This window comes from Mesoplodon densirostris, chromosome 4, assembly GCF_025265405.1.
Source record: "Mesoplodon densirostris isolate mMesDen1 chromosome 4, mMesDen1 primary haplotype, whole genome shotgun sequence".
In the NCBI taxonomy this organism is placed as follows: domain Eukaryota; kingdom Metazoa; phylum Chordata; class Mammalia; order Artiodactyla; family Ziphiidae; genus Mesoplodon; species Mesoplodon densirostris.
Window position 1 is genome coordinate 140452847 of NC_082664.1, and position 22146 is coordinate 140474992.

A 22146-nucleotide genomic window follows, 5' to 3' on the forward strand; every position below is an offset into this window, starting at 1 on the left:
TTCTGTAGTCTACTCAGAAAATCTGGAGCTATGACACTAGTTTATATTTCCAGGAGGTTGTGGGGTAGCCTTCTAGTAAGCTTCCCATGGTCCCCTTTAGGAACCCTTTCGGAGGGTTTTCCGAGTCTGTCCTGCTCCTAGCTGGAGACCTTGGAATGGCTTCAGGGCCGCCTAAGGGCTTTGTGGTAAAGGCTGGGGACCCTGAGTGGTAGATGGCCGAAGTCTTCTAGAAGCAGGGAGAGTCCATTCTCATGTAGTTCTACTTACCGGATCATACAGTGTTTACCCAGCCACCATCTACATCCATCGTCGCCGCTTCAGCTTTCTGCCAGACAGCCGTTTGTTCCTCTGACCCCCTCTCCCGCTTTCATCTCTTCTCTCCCAAAGGAGACTTACCCTGCGGGAGGGTGAGCTAGGTTTGAAGGAAATACATTGGGTCAGCCTTAGGAGCTCTCTTTGGCCTGCATGAGAGAAGAGAACAGCTTCTTATGAGCCTGCTTACCCATGAACTGGGATGATCTTAGATCACAGTTAATCAGCACTGCCACTCTTCCCTAGGAAAAACAGTATTTAGGGAGTTTTACTCTAGAGTTAACATGCTTCTTACTAAGAATGGTACTAGTTTCTTAGAATAAAACTAATGATAACACTTCACTGAGAGCCCATCACGTAGCCTGAGCCTAATAAATATTTTTGTTGTTGATGACAATCATATCTATTCAAAAGTTTTATTAGCTAAGGAGATTTTCCCATGTGTTTTCAGGTGGAATACCAGTGTGAAGGCTTTCTGGAAAAGAATAAAGACACTGTTTTTGAAGAACAAATTAAAGTTCTTAAATCAAGCAAGGTAACCATGTATAGGCTTTCTCCAATCAGGATATATTCATTAAAATGTTTCTTACTTAAACATTAGCTTTTTAACAGTAATAATAATTGTTCTAACAAAATCAGCTTTACTGTTAGTTTTCTATTTATCAATACATGTGTCAGATCCTGTTTTAAATGCCTTATAAGTGTTAACCCACCTAATCCTATGATGAGGTGATATTATCATTACTCCCATTTTACAGATGAGGGAACTGAGGCACAGAAACTTCATAGCTAGTAAGTTTTCAAGCCAAATTATTGATAAAACCCAGGCTGTTGAGCTCAGAGTCTGCACTCTTAACCACTATGCGGTGGTGTTTTATGTGAAATTTTTGCCTCCACAGCAGTTCTAGGCTCTCTTGTGCCTTTGTGAGAGACCATGAGAGAAAACGTTTTGTTGTTGTTGTTGTTTTTGGCTGTGTCATTTTGAAGGGATGCGCTAGAGACATGGAGCATTCCATCCAAATAAAGATTGACCTCTGGATCACTGAGTGCAATTTCAGGTGTGGTCCAAAGCACTTTGAAATTATTCTTCTTAGGTATAGATACCGAACACTGCTTTCTAGTGGGAGCAGAATATTCCAGATTGCAAAGAACTATGATGGCTCTCTGAGGTTGATCCCAACCTCCACCCTTTGACTCTCTTCAGGAAAGTATGGGGAGGGGAGCACAGCTCACTTTCATCCTGTAGGGAGCAAACCAGAAAGCTGGTTACTTAATTTTACAAAGTAAATATTCAAATATTCAGTGAAAGACTAAAAATATTCATGTGAATTCTTCTGGATTTCTGACCGGCACTTTTTGTTTTTCTGGTTTATTCTAAGAAAATCCTTTTAACTTCAATGGAATGTTATATGAACACTTTGACTCTTGTTTTTGGAATAAAAACTTTTACTTTCAATTATTTTGATAATAGCAAGATCATATAAGGACCAAATTCCAGTTTTAACCCTCAGAAAATGATGAGTCTATAGTCTTAAGTGTCTGTGGAAAAATCATTTTTTCACTTATCCTCTTAAGCCCTGGACATTAATACTTTATACCTTATAGGAATGATGTATAAGGGAAAATTCTCTCACAGTGCCAATCCCTGAGTATTATTCAGTTAAAGATTATAAATCATTTTAGTTTATGAATACTGATAAAAACCGTGGAATTCTAGTGTTACTACTCTAAATAATTTAGCTGACACAGAACATTCACAGGTTCTCATTCCCCAGGCACCCATAATCTTTTTTTTTTTTTTTTTGCGGTATGCGAGCCTCTCACTATTGTGGCCTCTCCCGTTGCGGAGCACAGGCTTCGGACGCGCAGGCTCAGTGGCCATGGCTCACGGTCCTAGCCGCTCCGTGGCATGTGGGATCTTCCTGGACCGGGGCACGAACCCATGTCCCCTGCATCGGCAGGTGGACTCTCAACCACTGCACCACCAGGAAAGCCCACCCATAATCTTTTGTGTCTTTTTTCTGACTGGCTAGTAGTGGCTCCTTAATTTCCAGAAAGTAGCTATGCATTCTGAGGAATCATTTGGAGTGACTGCCAGTCTATATAGCACTGTTGCAGTTGGGTGAAGGTGGTGTGAGATTTACATAGCTTACACTGCTCCCAGTTAGCAGAAACCCAACCCAAGGGTATGAACTTTCTGTTTTAATTTTTCTGCACCGGATAGGAAGCAAGTGTAACCTAGTGTTGATTTGTCCCCTTGGAAGTACTAATTTTAGAAGATCAGTATTTGTGTTATGTGTTTTCAACAGAATTATTTTTGTGGTAATACAGTGTGGGGTTCTGTTTGTGTGTATGTGTTTTGTCTTTTTTTTTCTTTAATTTTGCAGCTTCTAGCCACTTTAAAAGGAATTAAGGTATAAAAAAATTTAACAGAAGGTGTCTTAATTTATGTTTTCCCACCATAAAGAAATCTGTTGCTACATCAAATAACAGGAAGCACATAAGTAAATTGCAGCTCGATGAAATACTACTAAATTGCAACTCTATTAAATGTCATTAAAAAGAGTTATATCCCCTACTTTCCATGTTGCTAATTGATGAAGGGGAGCACAGTTCATCTACTGAGTTTATGCCTCAAATCTCTCATCTGTAAAATAGAATCATGATAGTATCTACTTTCAGAGGTTGTTATGAAGATTAAATAGGTTGTATTAAGCTCAGAGCAGTGCTTCATGTATAAAAAGCTCTTAGTGAATAATGTTGTTGTTACTGAGATGATTTCCCACATCTTTACAAAGCAGTTACTTGGATTCTTCTGTCTTCCTTAACACTCTTCCTAGACATATAAGTTCAGTCTGAAGCAATTCAGAGCCCTGTCTTAAGCATAGACAGATCAAAGAAACAAGATGGAATGTCTAGGCATATCTACCTACTTACATATTTGACTTTCTGTTTATCTGCCTTTCTCTCTTCAAATGAAGTTGGCATCCTCAGTTAGTGGGGAATGGCTAAATTTTTCAATGAATGATTTAAGAAAATTGGGAATTTAGCAAGGTAAACAGGTAAATGAGATAGGTAGAGGAGTTAGGTAATAACCACTTAACCACATAGTTCGATGATATCATATCATAAAGTGGTAAGTGCTATAAAGAAGGTAAAACAGGGGGCTTCCCTGGTGGCGCATGGCGCAGTGGTTGAGAATCTGCCTGCCAATGCAGGGGTCACGGGTTCGAGCCCTGGTCTGGGAGGATCCCACATGCCGCGGAGCAACTGGGCCCGTGGGCCACAACTACTGAGCCTGCGCATCTGGAGCCTGTGCTCTGCAACAGGAGAGGCCATGACAGTGAGAGGCCCGGGCACCACGATGAAGAGTGGCCCCTGCTCACCGCAACCGGAGAAAGCCCTCGCACAGAAACGAATACCCAACGCAGCCAAATAAATAAATAAAATGAATTTATAAAAAAAAAAAGAGAGAAAGAAAGTAAAACAGGGTACCAAGCTAGAGAATGACTAAGCTTGGGCAGAGGTGAGGTGCTCCACTAGCCACAGTGGTCAGGAAAGGCCTCTCTGAGAATGTGACATTTGGGCTGTACCCTGAATAATAGGAGACAGCTGTGTCAGTGGAAGAGCAAGTGAGTGCTGAGACTGTATAAGATGGTTGTGTTTGAGGTCCATAAAGAAGGCCAGTATGACTGGAGCATGGTAGGTGAGTAGGATGTGTAGGATGGGTAGACAGGGGCCACTTTCTGGAGGGAAGTGTGGTAAAGAGTATGGATTTTTTTCCTGTTCCTGTGGAAAGTCTGAACAGTTTTCATATGGGGAATGATATGCTACTGTGTGGAGATATGGTGGGGGGGCTGGGGATAGGGGGGTAGTAGTCTAGGGGACAGATAGTGGACTGAGATACTGAAATTATAGTAGTGGAAATGGCTTATGATTTATGGGTAGAGTTGACTGGTCTTGTTGATGGTTTGAGTATGGAGAGTGAGAGAAGGAGAGAAATTGAAGATGACTTCTATGTTTTGGGCCTGAGATGCTGGATGGATAATGGTGCCACTTACTGAGGTGAAGACTTGTAAAAGATTAGGCTTCAAGAGAACGAATCAAGAGTTCTGTCTTGGACTCATGGATATGGAGAACAGACTTATGGCTGCCAAGGGGGAGGGGGTTGGGGGAGGGATGGAGTGGGAGGTTGGGGTTAGCAGCTGTAAGCTACTATACATAGAATGGATAGACAACGGGGTCCCACTCTGTATAGCACAGGGAACTATATTCAGTATCCTTTGATAAACCATAATGGAAAAGAATATGCAAAAAAAGAATGTATGTGTATGTATAACTGAGTCGCTTTGCCGTTCAGTGGAAATTAGCACGACATTGCGGGTCAGCTATGCTTCAATTAAAAAAAAAAGTTTTATCTTGGACATGTTTTGCCTGAGATGGCAATTAGATAGTTAAGTGGACATGCCATATAGGAAGTTGTAAATGAAAGTCAGCAGGTCAGAGGGAAAGTCAGAGTCAGTGATTTAAATTTGGTAGTCTTTAGAACTAGATGACCAAAAGACAACCCTCAGAATGGGAGAAAATATTTGCAAAAGAAGCAACTGACAAAGGATTAATCTCCAAAGTTTATAAGCAGCTCATGCAGCTCAATAACAAAAAAACAAACAACCCAATCCAAAAATGGGCAGAAGACCTAAATAGACATTTCTCCACAGAAGATATACAGACTGCCAACAAACACATGAAAGGATGCTCAACATCTTTGCTCATTAGAGAAATGCAAATCAAAACTACAATGAGATGTCATCTCACACCAGTCAGAATGGCCATCATCAAAAAATCTAGAAACAATAAATGCTGGAGAGGGTGTGGAAAAAAAGGAACACTCTTGCACTGCTGGTGGGAATGTGAATTGGTACAGCCACTATGGAGAACGGTATGGAGGTTCCTTAAAAAACTACAAATAGAGCTACCATATGACCCAGCAATCCCACTACTGGGCATATACCCTGAGAAAACCATAATTCAAAAAGAGACATGTACCAAAATGTTCATAGCAGCCCTATTTACAATAGCCCGGAGATGGAAACAACCTAAGTGTCCATCATCAGATGAATGGGTAAAGAAGATGTGGCACATATATACAATGGACTATTACTCAGCCATAAAAAGAAATGAAATTGAGCTATTTGTAATGAGGTGGATGGACCTAGAGTCTGTCATACAGAGTGAAGTAAGTCAGAAAGAGAAAGACAAATACGGTATGCTGACACATATATATGGAATTTAAGAAAAAAAAATGTCATGAAGAACATAGGGGTAAGATAGGAATAAAGACACAGACCTACTAGAGAATGGACTTGAGGATATGGGGAGGGGGAAGGGTAAGCTGTGACAAAGTGAAAGAGTGGCATGGACATATATACACTACCAAACGTAAGGTAGATAGCTAGTGGGAAGCAGCCGCATAGCACAGGGAGATCAGCTCGGTGCTTTGTGACCGCCTGGAGGGGTGGGATAGGGAGGGTGGGAGGGAGACGCAAAAGGGAGGGGATATGGGAACATATGTATATGTATAACTGATTAAATTTGTTATAAAGCAAAAAATAAAAATTAAAAAAAAAAGTTTTATCTTGGACAGGTTTTGCCTGAGATGGCAATTAGATAGTTAAGTGGACATGCCATATAGGAAGTTGTAAATGAAAGTCAGCAGGTCAGAGGGAAAGTCAGAGTCAGTGATTTAAATTTGGTAGTCTTTAGAACTAGATGACATTTAAAGCAATAGGACTGGATAAGATTGCTTAGGGAGAACAAGTAGGTGAAAAATAGTAGAGAGTAAGGCATTCCAACTCCTAGAGAGGAAGAACCAGGAAAGAAGTCTGAGAAAAACGGCCCACGGGGAAGCAGGAACACTGCCTAAAGGAGAAATTGTAGAGTAGTTTCTAATATGACAATGTAAAATGTTCTCTCTCTTTTTTTTTAATGAAAACTCAATGTAGAGAATTTTAAATTTATAACTTGTATGAAGAGGAAGACACATATATATGCATCTATATGTGTGTATGTGTTCTGAACTCTCAACACTGAGTAGTTTTCTGGTAGATATTGTAGAACTTCAGTTAAATTGTAACGCTAGTGGTGAATATGATATTTCAACCCAGCTCTATTAACCATTTCACACAGAACAGAGAAAAACAAAGTTTACGTAGGCAGAGCTAATGTAGAGCTAGCAATTTACTTGGAAATGACAGAAGTGTGTAGATAGATCCTAGAGTCCTTGGCCTATTATCGAATAGCCTTACATCTTAACTCTGTGCTGAGTTTTCAAATCAAATCTATTAGGAACTCTTATTTTTCCCCTTTGTGATACAAGATAATGGTAAAACGTTCCCCTACCCCCACCCCCTGCCCTGCTTTGTAGCTAACCAAGCTATATGTATTCCGTAAAGCAAGGGATACATTCATTTGTGCAACAAGCAACCATTATTGGTATGTCATGTATAACAATTTGTTATATACATCATGAATTATATCCTAAGTTACCCTTATAATTGATAGATACATTATACCAAATGAAATTAATTTTGTTTTTTAATGAAAGAACTCTCAAGAAAATTATTTCTTCTGGTCTCAGATATTCTAAGTTTATTAGATAAATAATTGGTTGTTACAGTTACACTTTGACTTATAAGAAGGATTTATTTTATGTATGTGGACTGTGTCACTATTGTAAAGATATGTACATATATCAAAATGTTACTGTCGATTAGTTTGAAGTCTCTTTTGTTCCGTAAAATGTCTTCCAACCACATTAACTTATACTATCCACCCATTTATTAACTACCAGATCTTTTAATAGCCTTTCATTTCGTTAACCTGGTAGAACACAAAACTGATTGCAGGAATTATGCAGTCATGCAAAACTTACAGGATACGGGCAGGGTTCCCTTTTACTTTTTTTCCCAATAATCCACATTACTTTCTAAAAATTACTATTAATTCATGCTTTTTACAAATCTTATTAAATTGTAGAACTAGTTCATGACACCCTTCCTGATGAGATTTTCAGTGATATTTTTTAGTTGGTACTCACCATTTGAGTTAGTGGGTAGACAGATGAAGCATAATGATAAAACATTTGGTGGAACTGATGTAATAAGACTTTCAATTAGTATTTTGCTCATAAAATAATTATCGTTTAAAACCAGTAAAATGGTTAGAGCGGCCACTTCCTGTGGATTACGATTTCAAGTCTCAGTGGAGTAGTTTTGATTTTGTTTTCCCCCAAATAAGGTTGTAGAATTACTGCATTTTTCCATCTATATTTTTGTAGCATTGATGTCACCTCTCTCTCATATTTTTGGCTCCTAACACAGATACTGATTATTTCTGGAATGTGACTCTGAAAGGGGTTACTTAAGGAAGGGAATCACTATGGATTGCAAATCATCATAGTGTTTCTGTGAAGATTTCCAATTGAGTTTGGGTTTAGAGTGTGATTTCCTTTTACTATTTTTGACTCAGTTTAAGATGCTACCAGAATTATTTCAAGATGATGAGAAGGCCATCAGTCCAAGCTCAGCCACCTCTTCAGGGCGCACACTCCTCGCCCGCACTCCTGCAAAGCCCACCAAAGGCAGACCAGGCCAGGCAGCCAAAGAGCACAAGAAAACGGTGGGGCACCAGGTGAGTTCAGGGAGCCGCTGCTGCAGTGCTACTTCCCCTCTGGCTCAGCTGGAGCCTCAGGTCTTCCTTTGTCAGCCTCCCAGGTGGGGTCCTCAGGTGAGGAGAGGCTTGAGCTTTCACTGTGAGAACACAGAACACTGTCCACTCATACTTCTCCCCTCCTAACATAGACCTGTAACTCTGCTTAAGCGTTTCCCAAAATAATTTTCTCTACATTTTAATTATTCTAGTACATATCCTCCCTCACAAACCACTGCTGCCTTTGTTTTGTTCTTTGGCTGTTTCCTCTCTGGATTTGTACAGCTCCTTCAGCCCAGGAACAGTGCCCTCTGCTTTCTTTGATGTTTTATGCATTATGGGGACTGGGAAACATGACACACGTGCTTAGTGCCTGAACTAGGGCTGGGGGCTTTGGGCAGGAGGCTCAGTGCTAGTCAGCTTGTTTTCTTGAGCAGATAGGAAGCAGGGCCTGGCACAGGTCCACAGCCCCCAGTCTGATCCCATGTCCCTAAAGGTAACCCCATCCTGGCTGTACTCTTCCATCCTCTGCCCACCCCCATTTCCTATACTCTTTTAAGTCATCTGCTACTTTTTTCAGTATCATACAACAAAATTCCTACTGTACATGATTACATGACCTTAATATCTTTAAAGCAAGCATATATTTTTAGTCAAAGTTTTAAGTGTACAACAGAAAGCTACAGAAATCTATATTAAAAGGGTGGGTGGAAGAATGAACTCTATTGTAATGATGATAATGATGTGTGATAATGATGTGTCTAAGTAGGTTCACCAACTGTAACACATGTACCATTGTGGTGGGGAATGTTGATAATGGAGGAGGCCATGCCTGTGCCAGGGTAGGGGGTATGGGGGACATCTCTGTACCTTCTGTTTGATTTTGCTGTGAACCTAAAACTGCTCTAAGAACATAAAGTCTTAGTGGGGGGAGTGGTGGTGGGAGGAGCGAGAATATCTGTTCAGCAGAGTGAGCATGTAAATGGTAGGGTTTAAGCAAATTTGAACCAAAAACCCTAGCAGCTCCACTGTTGAGGGCTGATCAGGTTCACAGGTGGCAAAGTCATCTCCACTAGTGTCATTCGAAGAAAATTTTCAGTTGTTTTATGTCATCTTTGACTTTGACAAAACCTTGATGCCCCTTTCTGCTCTTTTTCGTGCAGTTCCGAAACTCCCTTCACCTGCTTATGGAGACTCTGAATGCCACTACCCCTCACTACGTGCGCTGTATTAAGCCTAACGACTTCAAGTTCCCATTCACGTAAGTATTTCTCAACTGCTGAATTTAAAGTATCCATATCTCATAAGGATTGCCAAACCAGCAGCAGGGAAAAAATACTTAGGTAAATCTTCATGTCTTGTAGAGGGAACAACTAGTTAGTAGAACTTTTTCAGTTTTTGTTCCCTTTTAAGAACGTGAAAACACGGAATTCCCTGGTGGTCCAGTGGTTAGGACTCCACGCTTCCACTGCCGGGGACCCGGGTTCCATCCTTGGTTGGATCAGGGAACTAAGATCCCACAAAGCCTCACGACGTGGCCAAAAAAAAAAAAAAATGTGAGAACAAATTAGTAGTTGGCCTTCTGAAGATTTTAAAAGTTGAGATCAATCACACATTTCTAGTACTATTTTCTATTTGTAATTTACTTCATTTCAAGATCTTTTTGGTTAATCTGGGCTTTAGTTAAAACCAGAGCTGGGTGAGATAGGTTGCTTTGGCAAAGGCGCATAATCATCCCTGCTACTTTTCAACTGTTGAAACTATCAGAGAATGTCTACTTTTACCAAACATCTTGTCCTATGTCAAATACCATTCGTGAGAGGAAGTTTTTTCCAAAACGGAAATATTTCTCTAATTTTGAAAGTAATGCATGCACATTATAAAAACAATTTTCAGGAAATATAAAGTAGTGTAAAAATAAATGAAAGAGCATTTCATTATGCCCAGAGAGATAATAAGTATTAACTGGCATAGATCCTTCTTGATCATTCCTTCCCTGCTATGTGTGTGTGCGTGTGTGTGTGTGTGTGTGTGTGTGTGTGTGTGTGTGTGTGAGAGAGAGAGAGAGAGAGAGAGAGAGAGAGAAAGAGAAAGAGAGATTAATAAAATGGAAGGGATCATGCTGTAATTGTTGTTTTGTATCTGCTTTCAACTTATGGGTGTTTTCCATGTTAGTAAATACAAATCCACATTATCATTTTAATGGCTACGTCATATGCCATTATATACACATACCACCATTCTTTTAAATTATTCCCTATTGATGGCCATTTGGGTTATTCTTAGGGCTATGATAAACATCTTTTGCCAAACATTTTTGTATATTTGCCTGATTATCTCCTTAGAATAATGTATTTCTAGAAGTGGAACTTGTGGGTCAGAGATTAGGCACACTTACCAAAGGCTGTAATAACTCGCCCTCCGCAGTGTGTGCGTGCTCCTTTACCTACACCCATGGCAGTCTTGCCCTTGGAGAGTCGGCCTTAAACTGCAGGGCACTTCTCAAAGACTGTTGTATTCTTCTCATTGCCAAGAAGCCCTTTCTGGAGGAAGTGAGAAGCTGCAAGAAGCTGCCACGCCCTGGGTGACTTTCCTGGACAGCCCTAGGGGCCATTACCTTCTGTCAGCCAACCGCATCTCCCATCACCAACAAAACACTTGAGAAGATAGCACAGCAGAAGCCTCGGATAGGTTACTCAGGACTTAATGGGGGGGCAAGAGGAATCAACATCCCGTAAGAAGCAGGCCTTGCTACTTCTTCTTTTAGTGTCAATTTAACATTAAGGTGCCGTTTATCTAGAGTGAAATACACATAAGATATAATATAAAATATTTTTCACTGACATGGACACTATTAATGCTTAGTATGTATACACTGAGTTGAATAGCTTTTAGAACACCAATAATTTTTAAAAAATACCTGAATGGGGGTGGGAGGGAGACGCAAAAGGGAGGGGATATGGGAACATATGTATATGTATAACTGATTAAATTTGTAAAAAAAAAAAAAAAATACCTGAATGGGGCATATTTAATTTGTTCTTCTTGTTAGAGAAATCTCCAGGGCTGGCCAGTCTTTATTCCAGGGGAGCCCTGCATGGTGAACTAAAGAGTTATGAGAACAGCTAGTCAGGCCAAGGCATGTAATGAGCATGGCACAGTGCAGAGGAGTTTGGGCTTTTTAAATATGTTTAATGGCATTTCTTATAAGTTTGTGGTATGTATTTTTACTGCTAATGGTCTCTTCCCCTCTCTTACATGGAGTTTTCCATTTTGATCACTGTTCCAGCTTTTGAATTTTTTTTTCTAATTTATCCATTTGGCTCTTTACAAAAGAATTCAGTCTCTGGACTGAGGAAAGTAGTTTGTGGCTAGAGCCACGCTTCTTTGTGTATTAATGATTTCCATTTTTACACATAGGTTTGATGAGAAGAGGGCAGTACAGCAGCTGAGAGCGTGTGGTGTCCTGGAAACCATCCGAATCAGCGCAGCAGGTTTCCCCTCTCGGTGGGCTTGACATTTCTCAAATATAAGGGATCCTAAAGGGGGAGGTTCCTGCTTCTTTAAATAAGCTGACATGAGTTTCTTTTCATAGGTGGACTTACCAAGAATTTTTCAGCCGCTACCGTGTCCTAATGAAGCAAAAAGATGTGCTAAGTGAGAGAAAACAAACATGCAAGAATGTTTTAGAGAAACTGATACTGGTAAGAAAGATTTTTCACTTACCTTTATCAGAACAGATGTTTGCCAAAGACCTTGTGATTATAACCTGTGAATGTCCTAGGAGTATCCATATACCACTAATCCAGGTTATTCAGGGGTGGAAGGGTGGAAAGGCACACTGTCTTGGAGGTCAAGGCTCCCTGTCTTTACGATGGAAGGACTGGTGAAGATGATGGTCCAGTATCAAGAAACAGGATGGTGAGGCCTGGACCCAGACTTGAGACACATTCTTTTTAGAGTTTGATCATTTTCAATAAAAATTTACCAAGTACTAAATTTTTTTTTTTTTTTTTTGCGGTACGCGGGCCTCTCACTGTTGTGGCCTCTCCCATTGTGGAGCGCAGGCTCAGCGGCCATGGCTCACGGGCCCAGCCGCTCCATGGCATGTGGGATCCTCCTGGACCAGGGCACGAACCCGTGTCCCCTGCATCGGCAGGCGGACTCTCAACCAGTGCGCCACCAGGGAAGCCCCCAAGTACTAAATTTTTATTGAAAATTACTTATGACAGACACCAGGCCAGATGCTGTGTGATTAAGAAAAATAAGTCTTGTCCTCAAGTGACGTAGTGTGTCTTGGAAATTAATGCATTTTAAAGATAAGTATAATATACCTTAATGTCTGTCAAATGCTGAGTGAGTGAGACAAGAAATCAACGGAAGACAGAGCCACATCTGTTGTGGGAAGGAGGAACTATTTCATGGAAGACATGTATTTTGAGTCAGGCCCTGAAGAGTGGGTAAGATTGTATAAAGTGGAAGCAGACTATCCTAATAGGGAGCAAGGAGCAAAAAGCATAGTTTTCTCAAAAAGCAGTTAGAGTCAGATTTTTGTTTTTGCTTTTGCAGTAAAAAAAATGGTGCATGGGACAGTAGGGAATTGGTTAGGAAATGTGGGTTGGTGTTTGAAGAGACTTGCATACCAAGCTAAGGCGTTCGCAGACTTTAGAACGCATCAGAGTCAGCTTCAGGGCTTGTTAAACTACAGAGTGCTGGGCCCCACCCCTAGAACATCTGATTTGGTAGGTCTGGGATGTGTCCAATAATGTGCATTTCTAACAAGTTCCCAGGTGATGCTGATGCTGGTTTGAGGACTACATTTTGATAACCACTGATGTAGGTTGTAGAGAATTTAAGACTCATGAGATGCTGTTTAAAGAATATTTTCACTTATTTGACACTAGGTTGGATGGATTACCTCACTTTGAAGTAATTACTCATAATTATTAGCTATTAACTAGATGTAATACCTCTTCTTTGGTGATAATAACCTTATTTTTCTTGAAAGCACTTAGGCCACTTTCCTGGTAATGTGTAAAAGAATCTGATACATTTTGAATCTGGCCTAAGTCCTTTCTAGGGAATGGAGAGCAGAAAGTAGGGACAGCCTCCTCCCCCAGACTGCTCCCCCCTGGGCTTGGGGCCACAAGGTAAAGGAGTGCAGGCTTGGGGGCGAGGGAGGGAGAGCTGAGATGAAATGGGGCAGGGAGAAGGAGACAGGGAGAGGGAACCACTTTCTAGCTCTTCCAGCTAGCCTCCTTTGCAAACTTTATTGATTTAAACTGAAACAGTTTTAGATGTATGTGGAGATTTCTGATTTTCTGTTTTCATGTACAAGATAGGAAATATTTGCTTATAGTGAAAAGTGATTTTCTCTGTTTTCACTTAGAATTTCAGATCACAGTATTGATTATTATAAATAAATTCTACTCTTCTTTTGATACAAGATAGTTAATAACTTGCATGCTTCTAGATAAGTTGGATCAAAATATAATAGACCAAAAATAGCATGCATATATATCTGTGTTTACTGCTCAACTTTGTTTATAATCAGAAGTCAATGAGCATTATAAATGATTATATTTTTGTAAAAGGAGTTTTGAAATTTGTAGGAAGATTTACTGTTGATAAAACCAAGAGATAACTGTTGAGAAACTTAATTCTTAACATGAATATGCAAGATTTTTTATCTTTTAGTTTTTATTTTGTGTGCATTACTTCCTGCCTTTTTCTTCATATTGGTGTTTTTGTCCCTTCAGCTTTCTCATGGAACACACAGCCCGATGTAATCCTTACAGCCTGGGTCAGTCAGAGGGAGTGTCAGCATCTCCATTTCCTTGAGATATTTAAAATACAAACAAGCAAATAGTAGCTGCCTATAACCCACAACCAAGTTTTGGGCCTCAGATAATAATTCCAGGTAGAATAATTCTGGAAAATAACTCTTAAACTGCAGTTTTCCTTAAAGTCCCTTCTATTTGCTCAACTTGCATAGGATCAAAAAGCTGGCTCCATTAGTTAATTGTGATGTAGCCCAAGTTTTAGCTAATAGTTTCATCCCTTTACTGATTCTGCTTTTAGACATATATTTTCTCTTTAAAGTTCATTTATCTAGTCATCATTTCTACTTCTGAGTATACAGTTTCTTCCAAAAACAGGACAAGGACAAATACCAGTTTGGGAAGACAAAGATCTTTTTCCGTGCCGGTCAAGTGGCCTATCTGGAAAAATTGAGGGCAGACAAGTTGAGGGCTGCCTGCATCCGGATCCAGAAGACGATCCGAGGGTGGCTGCTGCGGAAGAAGTTCCTGCGCATGCGCAAGGCTGCCGTCACTGTGCAGAGATACGTGCGAGGCCACCAGGCCCGATGGTAGGTCTCCTGGTGGCATGTCCACTCTGCCTCACGGACAGCGAAGATTGGCGAGCTCATCTGATTGATTGTCCAAACTAGGAGTTTTGAGTGGTCACCCTACCTGAGAAGGCAGCACCTTACCTCTTCTTAGGTCCAAGGAATTAACTCATAAGACAGTTAAATAGAATAAAATTTCACTCACCTTTATGAATGATTCAGATTGAACCTCAAAAAAATAATTACAAATTACTGCCTACTCATGTCCTCAGTATTTATTTTTTATACATTTATATGGGCTTGAAGAAATCATCTGTAAATTAGAACAGTCATGAATATAACTAGTTAATAATGACTCTATTGAGGAGTTTTGGGGAGCAGTTAGCTGAGAAGGTGTAGAAGAGAGTTACACTTACGTGTGATTACATATTAGGATAATTTTAATTTAGAGATATCAAAAGACATGAATTAATGGTAAAGAACTTGTGCCCAAATGGATAGATTAAGGAAAAACATCGTGCATTAGCAATGGATAGAGCTAAGAAAGCTGGGTGATAAGTAAGTACAGGATTACTGTGTAACCTGGTCTGCTATGTAAAGGGGACATAGCCTGGGGTAATGAGCACAGTTCTAGAAGGAATAAACCTTTATGACCTTCACTTTCTGTATTGTAAAATCAAGTAATATGGGACATCCCACTTTTCAGGGTTAGGTAAGGCTCAAATGAGATAATGGATGCACAGATATTTGGGGGATCATTAAATAACTATACAAATATAAGAAATGTTGATTTAACGTGTATGTTATTAGAATAATACAATGGAGGTACTAATTATTCTGCCAAAGATATTGGTGCTTTCAGCCTCTGAAAAATGTATTGCTGGGCTTTTCTGATTACTGACTACGCACCACTCTTTCTCTGGTCAGTTATGCTAAGTTCCTGCGCAGAACCAAGGCAGCAACCATCATTCAGAAGTACTGGCGCATGTATGTAATCCGCCGGAGGTACAAGATCAGGCGGACTGCCACAATCGTCCTTCAGTCTTACCTTCGAGGCTACTTGGCCAGAAATAGGTATCGCAAGGTGAGGCCTTGTTTTCAACATTGTTTATTCATTCCATTAACGTTAATCAAATTCCATATCTGTACAAAGTGCCACAGGGGCTCCTATGGATGTAGGAGTCATATGGAGACAACCAACAATTGAAATACATTTTTAAATATTAAATAAGCCACATATATTTATTAACATGATGTTGAAAAAGAAAATTTACTTTTTTCTTCCCCTGTCTACGTAATTTGAAAAAAAAGTGAGTATATTAGTTTCCTGTGGCTGCTGTCATAAATTACCACCAACTTGGTAGCTTAAAACAACAGAAGTTTATTTTCTCACAGTTCTGGAGGCAAGAACTGTGAAATTAAGGTGTCAGCAGGGCTGCCCTCCCTCTAGAAGCTATTGGGGAGAACCCATTCCCTGCCTCTTCTAGTGCTGGTGGCCACCAGTATTCCTAATAATTGCGGCCATATCACTCCAATCTCTCATTCCATCTTCACCTCATCTTCTCTCTGTGTCTAACTTCTCTTCTTTTGTCTGTCTCTTATGAGAACACTTGTGATGGATTTAGGGCCCACCCAGATAATCCAGGCTAATCTCTCCATCTCAAGATCCTTATCTTAATCATATCTGCAAAGGCCCTTTTCCCAAATAGAGTAATATTTACAGATTCTTAGTATTGGGGGCCTTTATTCGGCTGACTATGGTGAGCTTAGAATAGGTAAAAATATTGGATAGGCCAAAAAGTTCGTTCGGGTTTTTCTGTAACATCGTACAGAAAACCCGAATGAACTTTTTGGCCGACCCAATATATGGCAGATGAACAGATTAAGAATGAAACAACCTTGGAACAATTTACCATGGTAAAAATGAAATCAAATATAACATCAGTGTGGTCAAAGCTGTATTGACTGGAGTATGATGCTCTAGAAATTTTTGACAAATAATCTTTATGTCTAGCAATAATCATCATGGCTATAGATAGTAGATCACCAGATCAGTCTTAGTCATCACCTCTAAAAATATATGATCTAGTCAATGAAAGTTTTTTCTCTTTCATTTCGGCAAGGTTTTGAGTCTGTTCTTTAGAATATAGCTCTAATAAGCCAAAAATACAGTCTGGATCTTGGAGCTCTCTGGGCATCACTGTTAGGAGTGTCAGTAGAGTGATGTGAAGGACATTTCTCTAATCACAGGCAGTGATTATGTGGGTGTCCCCTAGGCCCTATTCATGTATTTATTTTATTTTCTTATTTTGAATTAATTTTATATAACAAAGAAAAATGGAAAGCTAATGAGGCTTGAATGAGCATATTTAGTAGCTGTGTTTTGAAGAAAATTTGAAGACAGCTACTCCAGGTCTTTCTGCCCACACCTGCTTTATAGTCAGATGTTCTTTCTCTTCAAGCATGAGCTTTCAAGGGAGGGAAAAGCCTTATTAAACTTGACCTTTTAGATATACCAAACCAGTTACCCTCCTGTTTTCCTCACTACTCTTCTCAGGAACATCTGAACTGGAGTGTGAGGCCATTGGTTTAGCAGTAGCAGTCTCTAGCTAGCTTAGCTCCCAGTGTGACTGGACATAGTAGGGGAGGCAGGTTAGAGACAGGCTCATGTGTAGGCCAGTAGTACCCCCTTAGTGACCCTTCTAGCTGTGATTCCAATCCAGGCTTCCCCCAAGCTTTGGGGGTCTTAAAGTGAGAGCAAGTGTTATTTAATGTCTCTGACTCACCGATGGAAATGAGATTGAGAATGGAAGCTCTAATTATATACTGTTTCCATTTGACTGAAATTAGAGAAATGGACCAGTATCTGAAGTTACATGGGGAGAAGGAAATGGAACAGGAATACTGGCATTAATACCTTTGCCAGTGTGTGCTGCTTGAGTTTTAAAGTCTGAAAGCCTTCAATTTGCCATCACTGAGTCTTATCCAGTTTGTCACTAGTCATCCAGATAGGACAGGGGGCTCCCTTGGGATTGTATTGTTGAGTGAGAGCTCAGGATGCCCTGCCTCACTGCGGCATGATGCACGGTGACTGCACTTAGTGGGAACTGAAGGCTGCCCTAGCATTAGGAAAACATCCCAAAGGGACAGCCTTGAGTTGGCTTAAGATACTATGAAGGTCTCCTAAACACCTATGTTTATTTTGTATTTGTTGGCTTTAAACACAACCACTTATTTCTTAATTGTATCCTCTAGGATGGCATATGTTTTTCATTGTTTTTCTCAGCTACATAACCTAAAAATAGGAACTGTTCTTTTAATGATCTTACTAAACTGCTACCTATCTGAATAGATGGTTTCAGAGATTTTTTACATTTAAAAAGTTTCATAGGGCTTCCCTGGTGGCGCAGTGGTTGAGAGTCCGCCTGCCGATGCAGGGGACGTGGGTTCGTGCCCCGATCTGGGAAGATCCCACATGCTGCGGAGCGGCTGGGCCCGTGAGCCGTGGCCGCTGAGCCTGCGCGTCCGGAGCCTGTGCTCCGCAACGGGAGAGGCCACAACAGTGAGAGGCCCGCGTACCGCAAAAAAAAAAAAAAAAAAAAAAGTTTCATAAAAGATACATTGTATCCATTTATAATAATCACTAATAAGTACTTAATCAAGTACATACATTTAAACATTTATATCACACAAGACTTACTTTGTAATATTATAGACTTGAAAGAACACCAAAGTTTTGCTAGTTCAACCGTTCTTAAAATTTAAGAACTTCTTCCCCATCCTTCCTGGAAATTGTTTACACAATCTCTGCTTGATGGTCATTAGTGACAAGAAATTCATCTCATAAGGGAATCTTTTTTTTTTTTTTTTGCGTTACGCGGGCCTCTTCACGGTTGTGACCTCTCCCCTTGCGGAGTACAGGCTCTGGACGCACAGGCTCAGCGGCCATGACTCACGGGCCCAGCCACTCCGCGGCATGTGGGATCTTCCCAGATCGGGGCACGAACCCCTGTCCCCTGCATCGGCAGGCGGACTCTCAACCACTGCGCCACCAGGGAAGCCCGGCAATCTTATTTTAAAAAATTTATTATTATTATTATTTTTTGGCTACATTGGGTCTTCATTGCTGCCTGAGGGGTTTCTCTAGTTACGGTGAGCAGGAGCTACTCTTCGTTGTGGTGCATGGGCTCTAGGCAAGTGGGCTTCAGTAGTTGTGGCACGCGGGCTCAGTACTTGCAGTGCGTGGGCTTTAGGGCACACAGGCTTCAGTAGTTGTGGCACGCGGGCTTCAGTAGTTGTGGCACGCGGGCTCAGTAGTTGTGGCCTGAGGGCTCTAGAGCATAGGCTCAGTAGTTGTGGCACACAGGCTTAGATGCTCCGTGGCATGGGGGATCTTCCCAGACCAGAAATCAAACCCGTGTCCCCCTCATTGGCAGGCGGATTCTTAACCACTGTGCCACTAGGGAAATGCAAGGCAATCTTGTTGTTATAAGTTGTTTATAAGTTTAGGGCAATATCTTTTTTTTTTAAGAAAATACAATATAAAATTAAGATTTGTTTGCTTCACTTTATCTTCTTTTTAGCTTTCCTTTTAAAGTTCTCTCCCTACTACCTTTGAATCCCATATATGGATTTGTGCTGCATTTATAATAGCAATGGGAAATCCTCACTAGAATGGTATTCCTCAAATGTGGCAAACAAGAGTGTCATTTTTTTGTTGCTGGGGAAAAAATCAATAAATCAGTAATAAACTTTGCAGTACCCCAAGTGTCGTCTTCTACAGCCTGCTTACTGGCCATACCCCATGTCCTCAAGCAGAGACCTAATGCACAGTGACATGGTATCAGCAGTAAGGGTAGTGGGTAAATCTCTTATTTTACTAGCACGTGGTTCACAGGGTACCAAGTTCTGTTTATTTTCTAAAGGATCACCTGTTGCTTATAGAAATCATGTAGCAATAAGAAACCTAATGCATTTTTTCTTTCTTTATAGACTAGTTTTCTATTTAGTAATCTGGTGCCTTTTATTTAGACAGCTTCTATCTGTATACTCTGTTTATCATCATACATATACATGTAATCATACATATGACATGTGGATATAATACATATTTTTATATATGTCTCTCAAATTTCCTCTTTTTTTATAGAATGAGTTGAGTTTTTAATTTATTTTTATTTTATTTATTTATTTTTGGATCTGTTGGGTCTTCGTTGCTGCATGCAGGCTTTCTCTAGTTGCGGTGAGTGGGGGCTACTCTTTGTTGCGGTGCACGGACTTCTCATTGCGGTGGCTTCTCTCGTTGCAGAGTGGGCTCTAGGCCTGCGCGCTTCAGTAGTTGTGGCTTGCAGGCTTAGTTGCTCTGCAGCATGTGGGATCTTCCCAGACCAGGGATCAAACCTGTGTCCCCCGCATTGGCAGGCAGATTCTTATCCACTGCACCACCAGGGAAGCCCTCAAATTGCTTTTTAAAGACTACGTTTCAATCACCTTTTAAAATAATTTTGTGCTTCCATATATTTGTGATAAATACAATCCACATAATACATTGTTGCGTCAACTTTTATGTCCTTCCCTTTAGGTAATGTGTGGGTTCTCAGCCTGACATCCATAGGTTGATAGAGTTGAATATTGAGTCTAGTCCAGGGTCTGACGTTACTTGCACTTACTCTCTTCTGCAGATACTCCGTGAGCACAAAGCAGTCATCATTCAGAAGTGGGTCCGGGGCTGGCTGGCTCGCACCTACTACAAGAGGAGTATGCACGCCATCATCTACCTTCAGTGCTGCTTCCGGCGGATGATGGCCAAGCGCGAGCTGAAGAAGCTCAAGATCGAGGCCCGCTCCGTGGAGCGCTATAAAAAGCTCCACATTGGCATGGAGAACAAGATCATGCAGCTGCAGCGCAAAGTTGATGAACAGGTGTGTTTTAAACAGGAGTCCTGAAAGTGCAGCATGCCTAACAACATCCACTGGGGTCATCTCAGCATTGTCTCCTCTTGACTTTACATTTCAGTCTTCGCAAAAAAAGTAAAATAATAATGGCATTAATCAATGTGGAAATAGTGACAAGCTCATAGGTAAGATTATAATTGCAAGGACCAAGGCAGGAAATTATTTTCGAGAACACAGACAGGTTTACTAGCACTCCAAATAGTTAGGACTGAGAGTCATATTGTACTTTATATTCTACAAAGCTCTTTCATCATTATCATTCGTTTGTATATAGTGTATTGTTCCTTTTACAGATGAGTTGTTTAGCATTGAGATGGCAAAAGAAGCAGGAAAATGTCCATGCTTCTGAGGAATCTGTAGTCTATTTGCAGAGATAAAAGTTTGATTTCTTAGAGATAGTTACCAAGTAATATTTAGCACATGCAAATGATATAAAGGTAGTTAGTAATACATAAATACTAAGGATGACAAAGAAAAACAGAAAACAGAATGAAATAGGATTCATCAGAAAGGTTTTCTGAGTGGGAAGAGGAGTTTCCAGATGGTAAACAAAGGGATTTGTAAGAAACTTGTGATTTTGAGGCCATTTTATTATTTTATGCATCACTAGCCGGCACATGGCTTTCAGTAGCACACTGATTTGTTTTCAAAAGCAAGTATAGATTTTCCTATTCCTGGATTAAGAATCAAGAAAGAGAATTTACTGTGGGAACTCACCTTGTGACTATGAGAAAATCACATCTATGTTGCTTATCATGTAAAACAGAAATAATTGTCCCTATTCTCTCTTTGTATCACTAAGAGGGTGCTGATCGTGTTATTTTAAATATTGTCATTAGTAATTTTGGTTAGATACTATATCAGCACTATGATGATATAGCATGAATATGATGAATAGGCATGATTTTCTCACTAAATACATTTGTGGTGTGTATATTTACTTTTTGTGACTTGTGTGTGTGTGTAAAGAACAAAGACTACAAATGCCTCATGGAGAAACTGACCAATCTGGAAGGAATATACAACTCTGAGACCGAGAAACTACGAAGTGACTTAGAACGTCTTCAACTAAGTGAGGAAGAAGCTAAGATTGCGACTGGACGTGTCCTCAGTCTGCAGGAAGAAATTGCCAAGCTCCGGAAAGACCTGGAACAAACTCAGTGTGAGAAAAAATCCATTGAAGAATATGCTGATAGATACAAACAAGAAACTGAGCAGGTAGGAGCTAATGTTCATATCCCCATCTACTCCTTCCACAAAGGAGTTGTGCTGTCATCTTGACCTGGCCCTTGTGGCTCAATATCGGTTTCAATCGAAGGCAAACACACATTTCAGTTGATTTACTGTTCATTATTAGTGTTTCCCCCAAGCAGCTGTTCCATATGCTGGATGAGTACCTATAGGTCTTTGAGTAAAACCTTTTACTCTCTGAAGAACAGAGGCAAAGCAGTGTTATAAGAAGAGAAGTGATGGCCAAGAACCTATTATACACCCTTTTTCTTTGAATGAATAGATCTGTGTGGAGTGTAGACTCTTTTTTCTTCAGCAGGTTAAAGGTGATTAAGAAGTAAATCACAATGAACTGTCAGTAGCTGATAGTAGGGATCTTTATGGAAACCTGCATTAAGACTGTTTTGAGAAGTCCAACAGGAAAAAAATCCGAATGTCTGCACACTGATTGTAGCCAAGAGCTGCTATGCAGATAGAACAACGAAAGTGCTTACAGATTGACCAGTGCTTCCACACTACAAATTTGTATTAACTTATATCAAAACCTTATTAAATACAGAAAACACTAAGGTTCTCAAGCAGTAATGAGATGTA

The 22146-nt window shown here is 40.3% G+C and overlaps 1 protein-coding gene across 2 annotated transcripts in view; it reads left to right on the forward strand.

Moving 5' to 3' along the window:
• Positions 1 to 22146, forward strand: part of MYO5A (myosin VA) — a 202253-nt gene that overhangs the window by 119117 nt on the left and 60990 nt on the right. For both annotated transcript variants that reach the window (XM_060097329.1, XM_060097330.1), the window contains exons 14-22: positions 764 to 847; positions 7840 to 8001; positions 9183 to 9280; positions 11440 to 11526; positions 11615 to 11723; positions 14178 to 14389; positions 15296 to 15452; positions 20050 to 20289; positions 21292 to 21540. In XM_060097329.1, the coding sequence (XP_059953312.1) occupies positions 764 to 847; positions 7840 to 8001; positions 9183 to 9280; positions 11440 to 11526; positions 11615 to 11723; positions 14178 to 14389; positions 15296 to 15452; positions 20050 to 20289; positions 21292 to 21540 (1398 nt within the window). The remainder of the gene's footprint in view (positions 1 to 763; positions 848 to 7839; positions 8002 to 9182; positions 9281 to 11439; positions 11527 to 11614; positions 11724 to 14177; positions 14390 to 15295; positions 15453 to 20049; positions 20290 to 21291; positions 21541 to 22146) is intronic.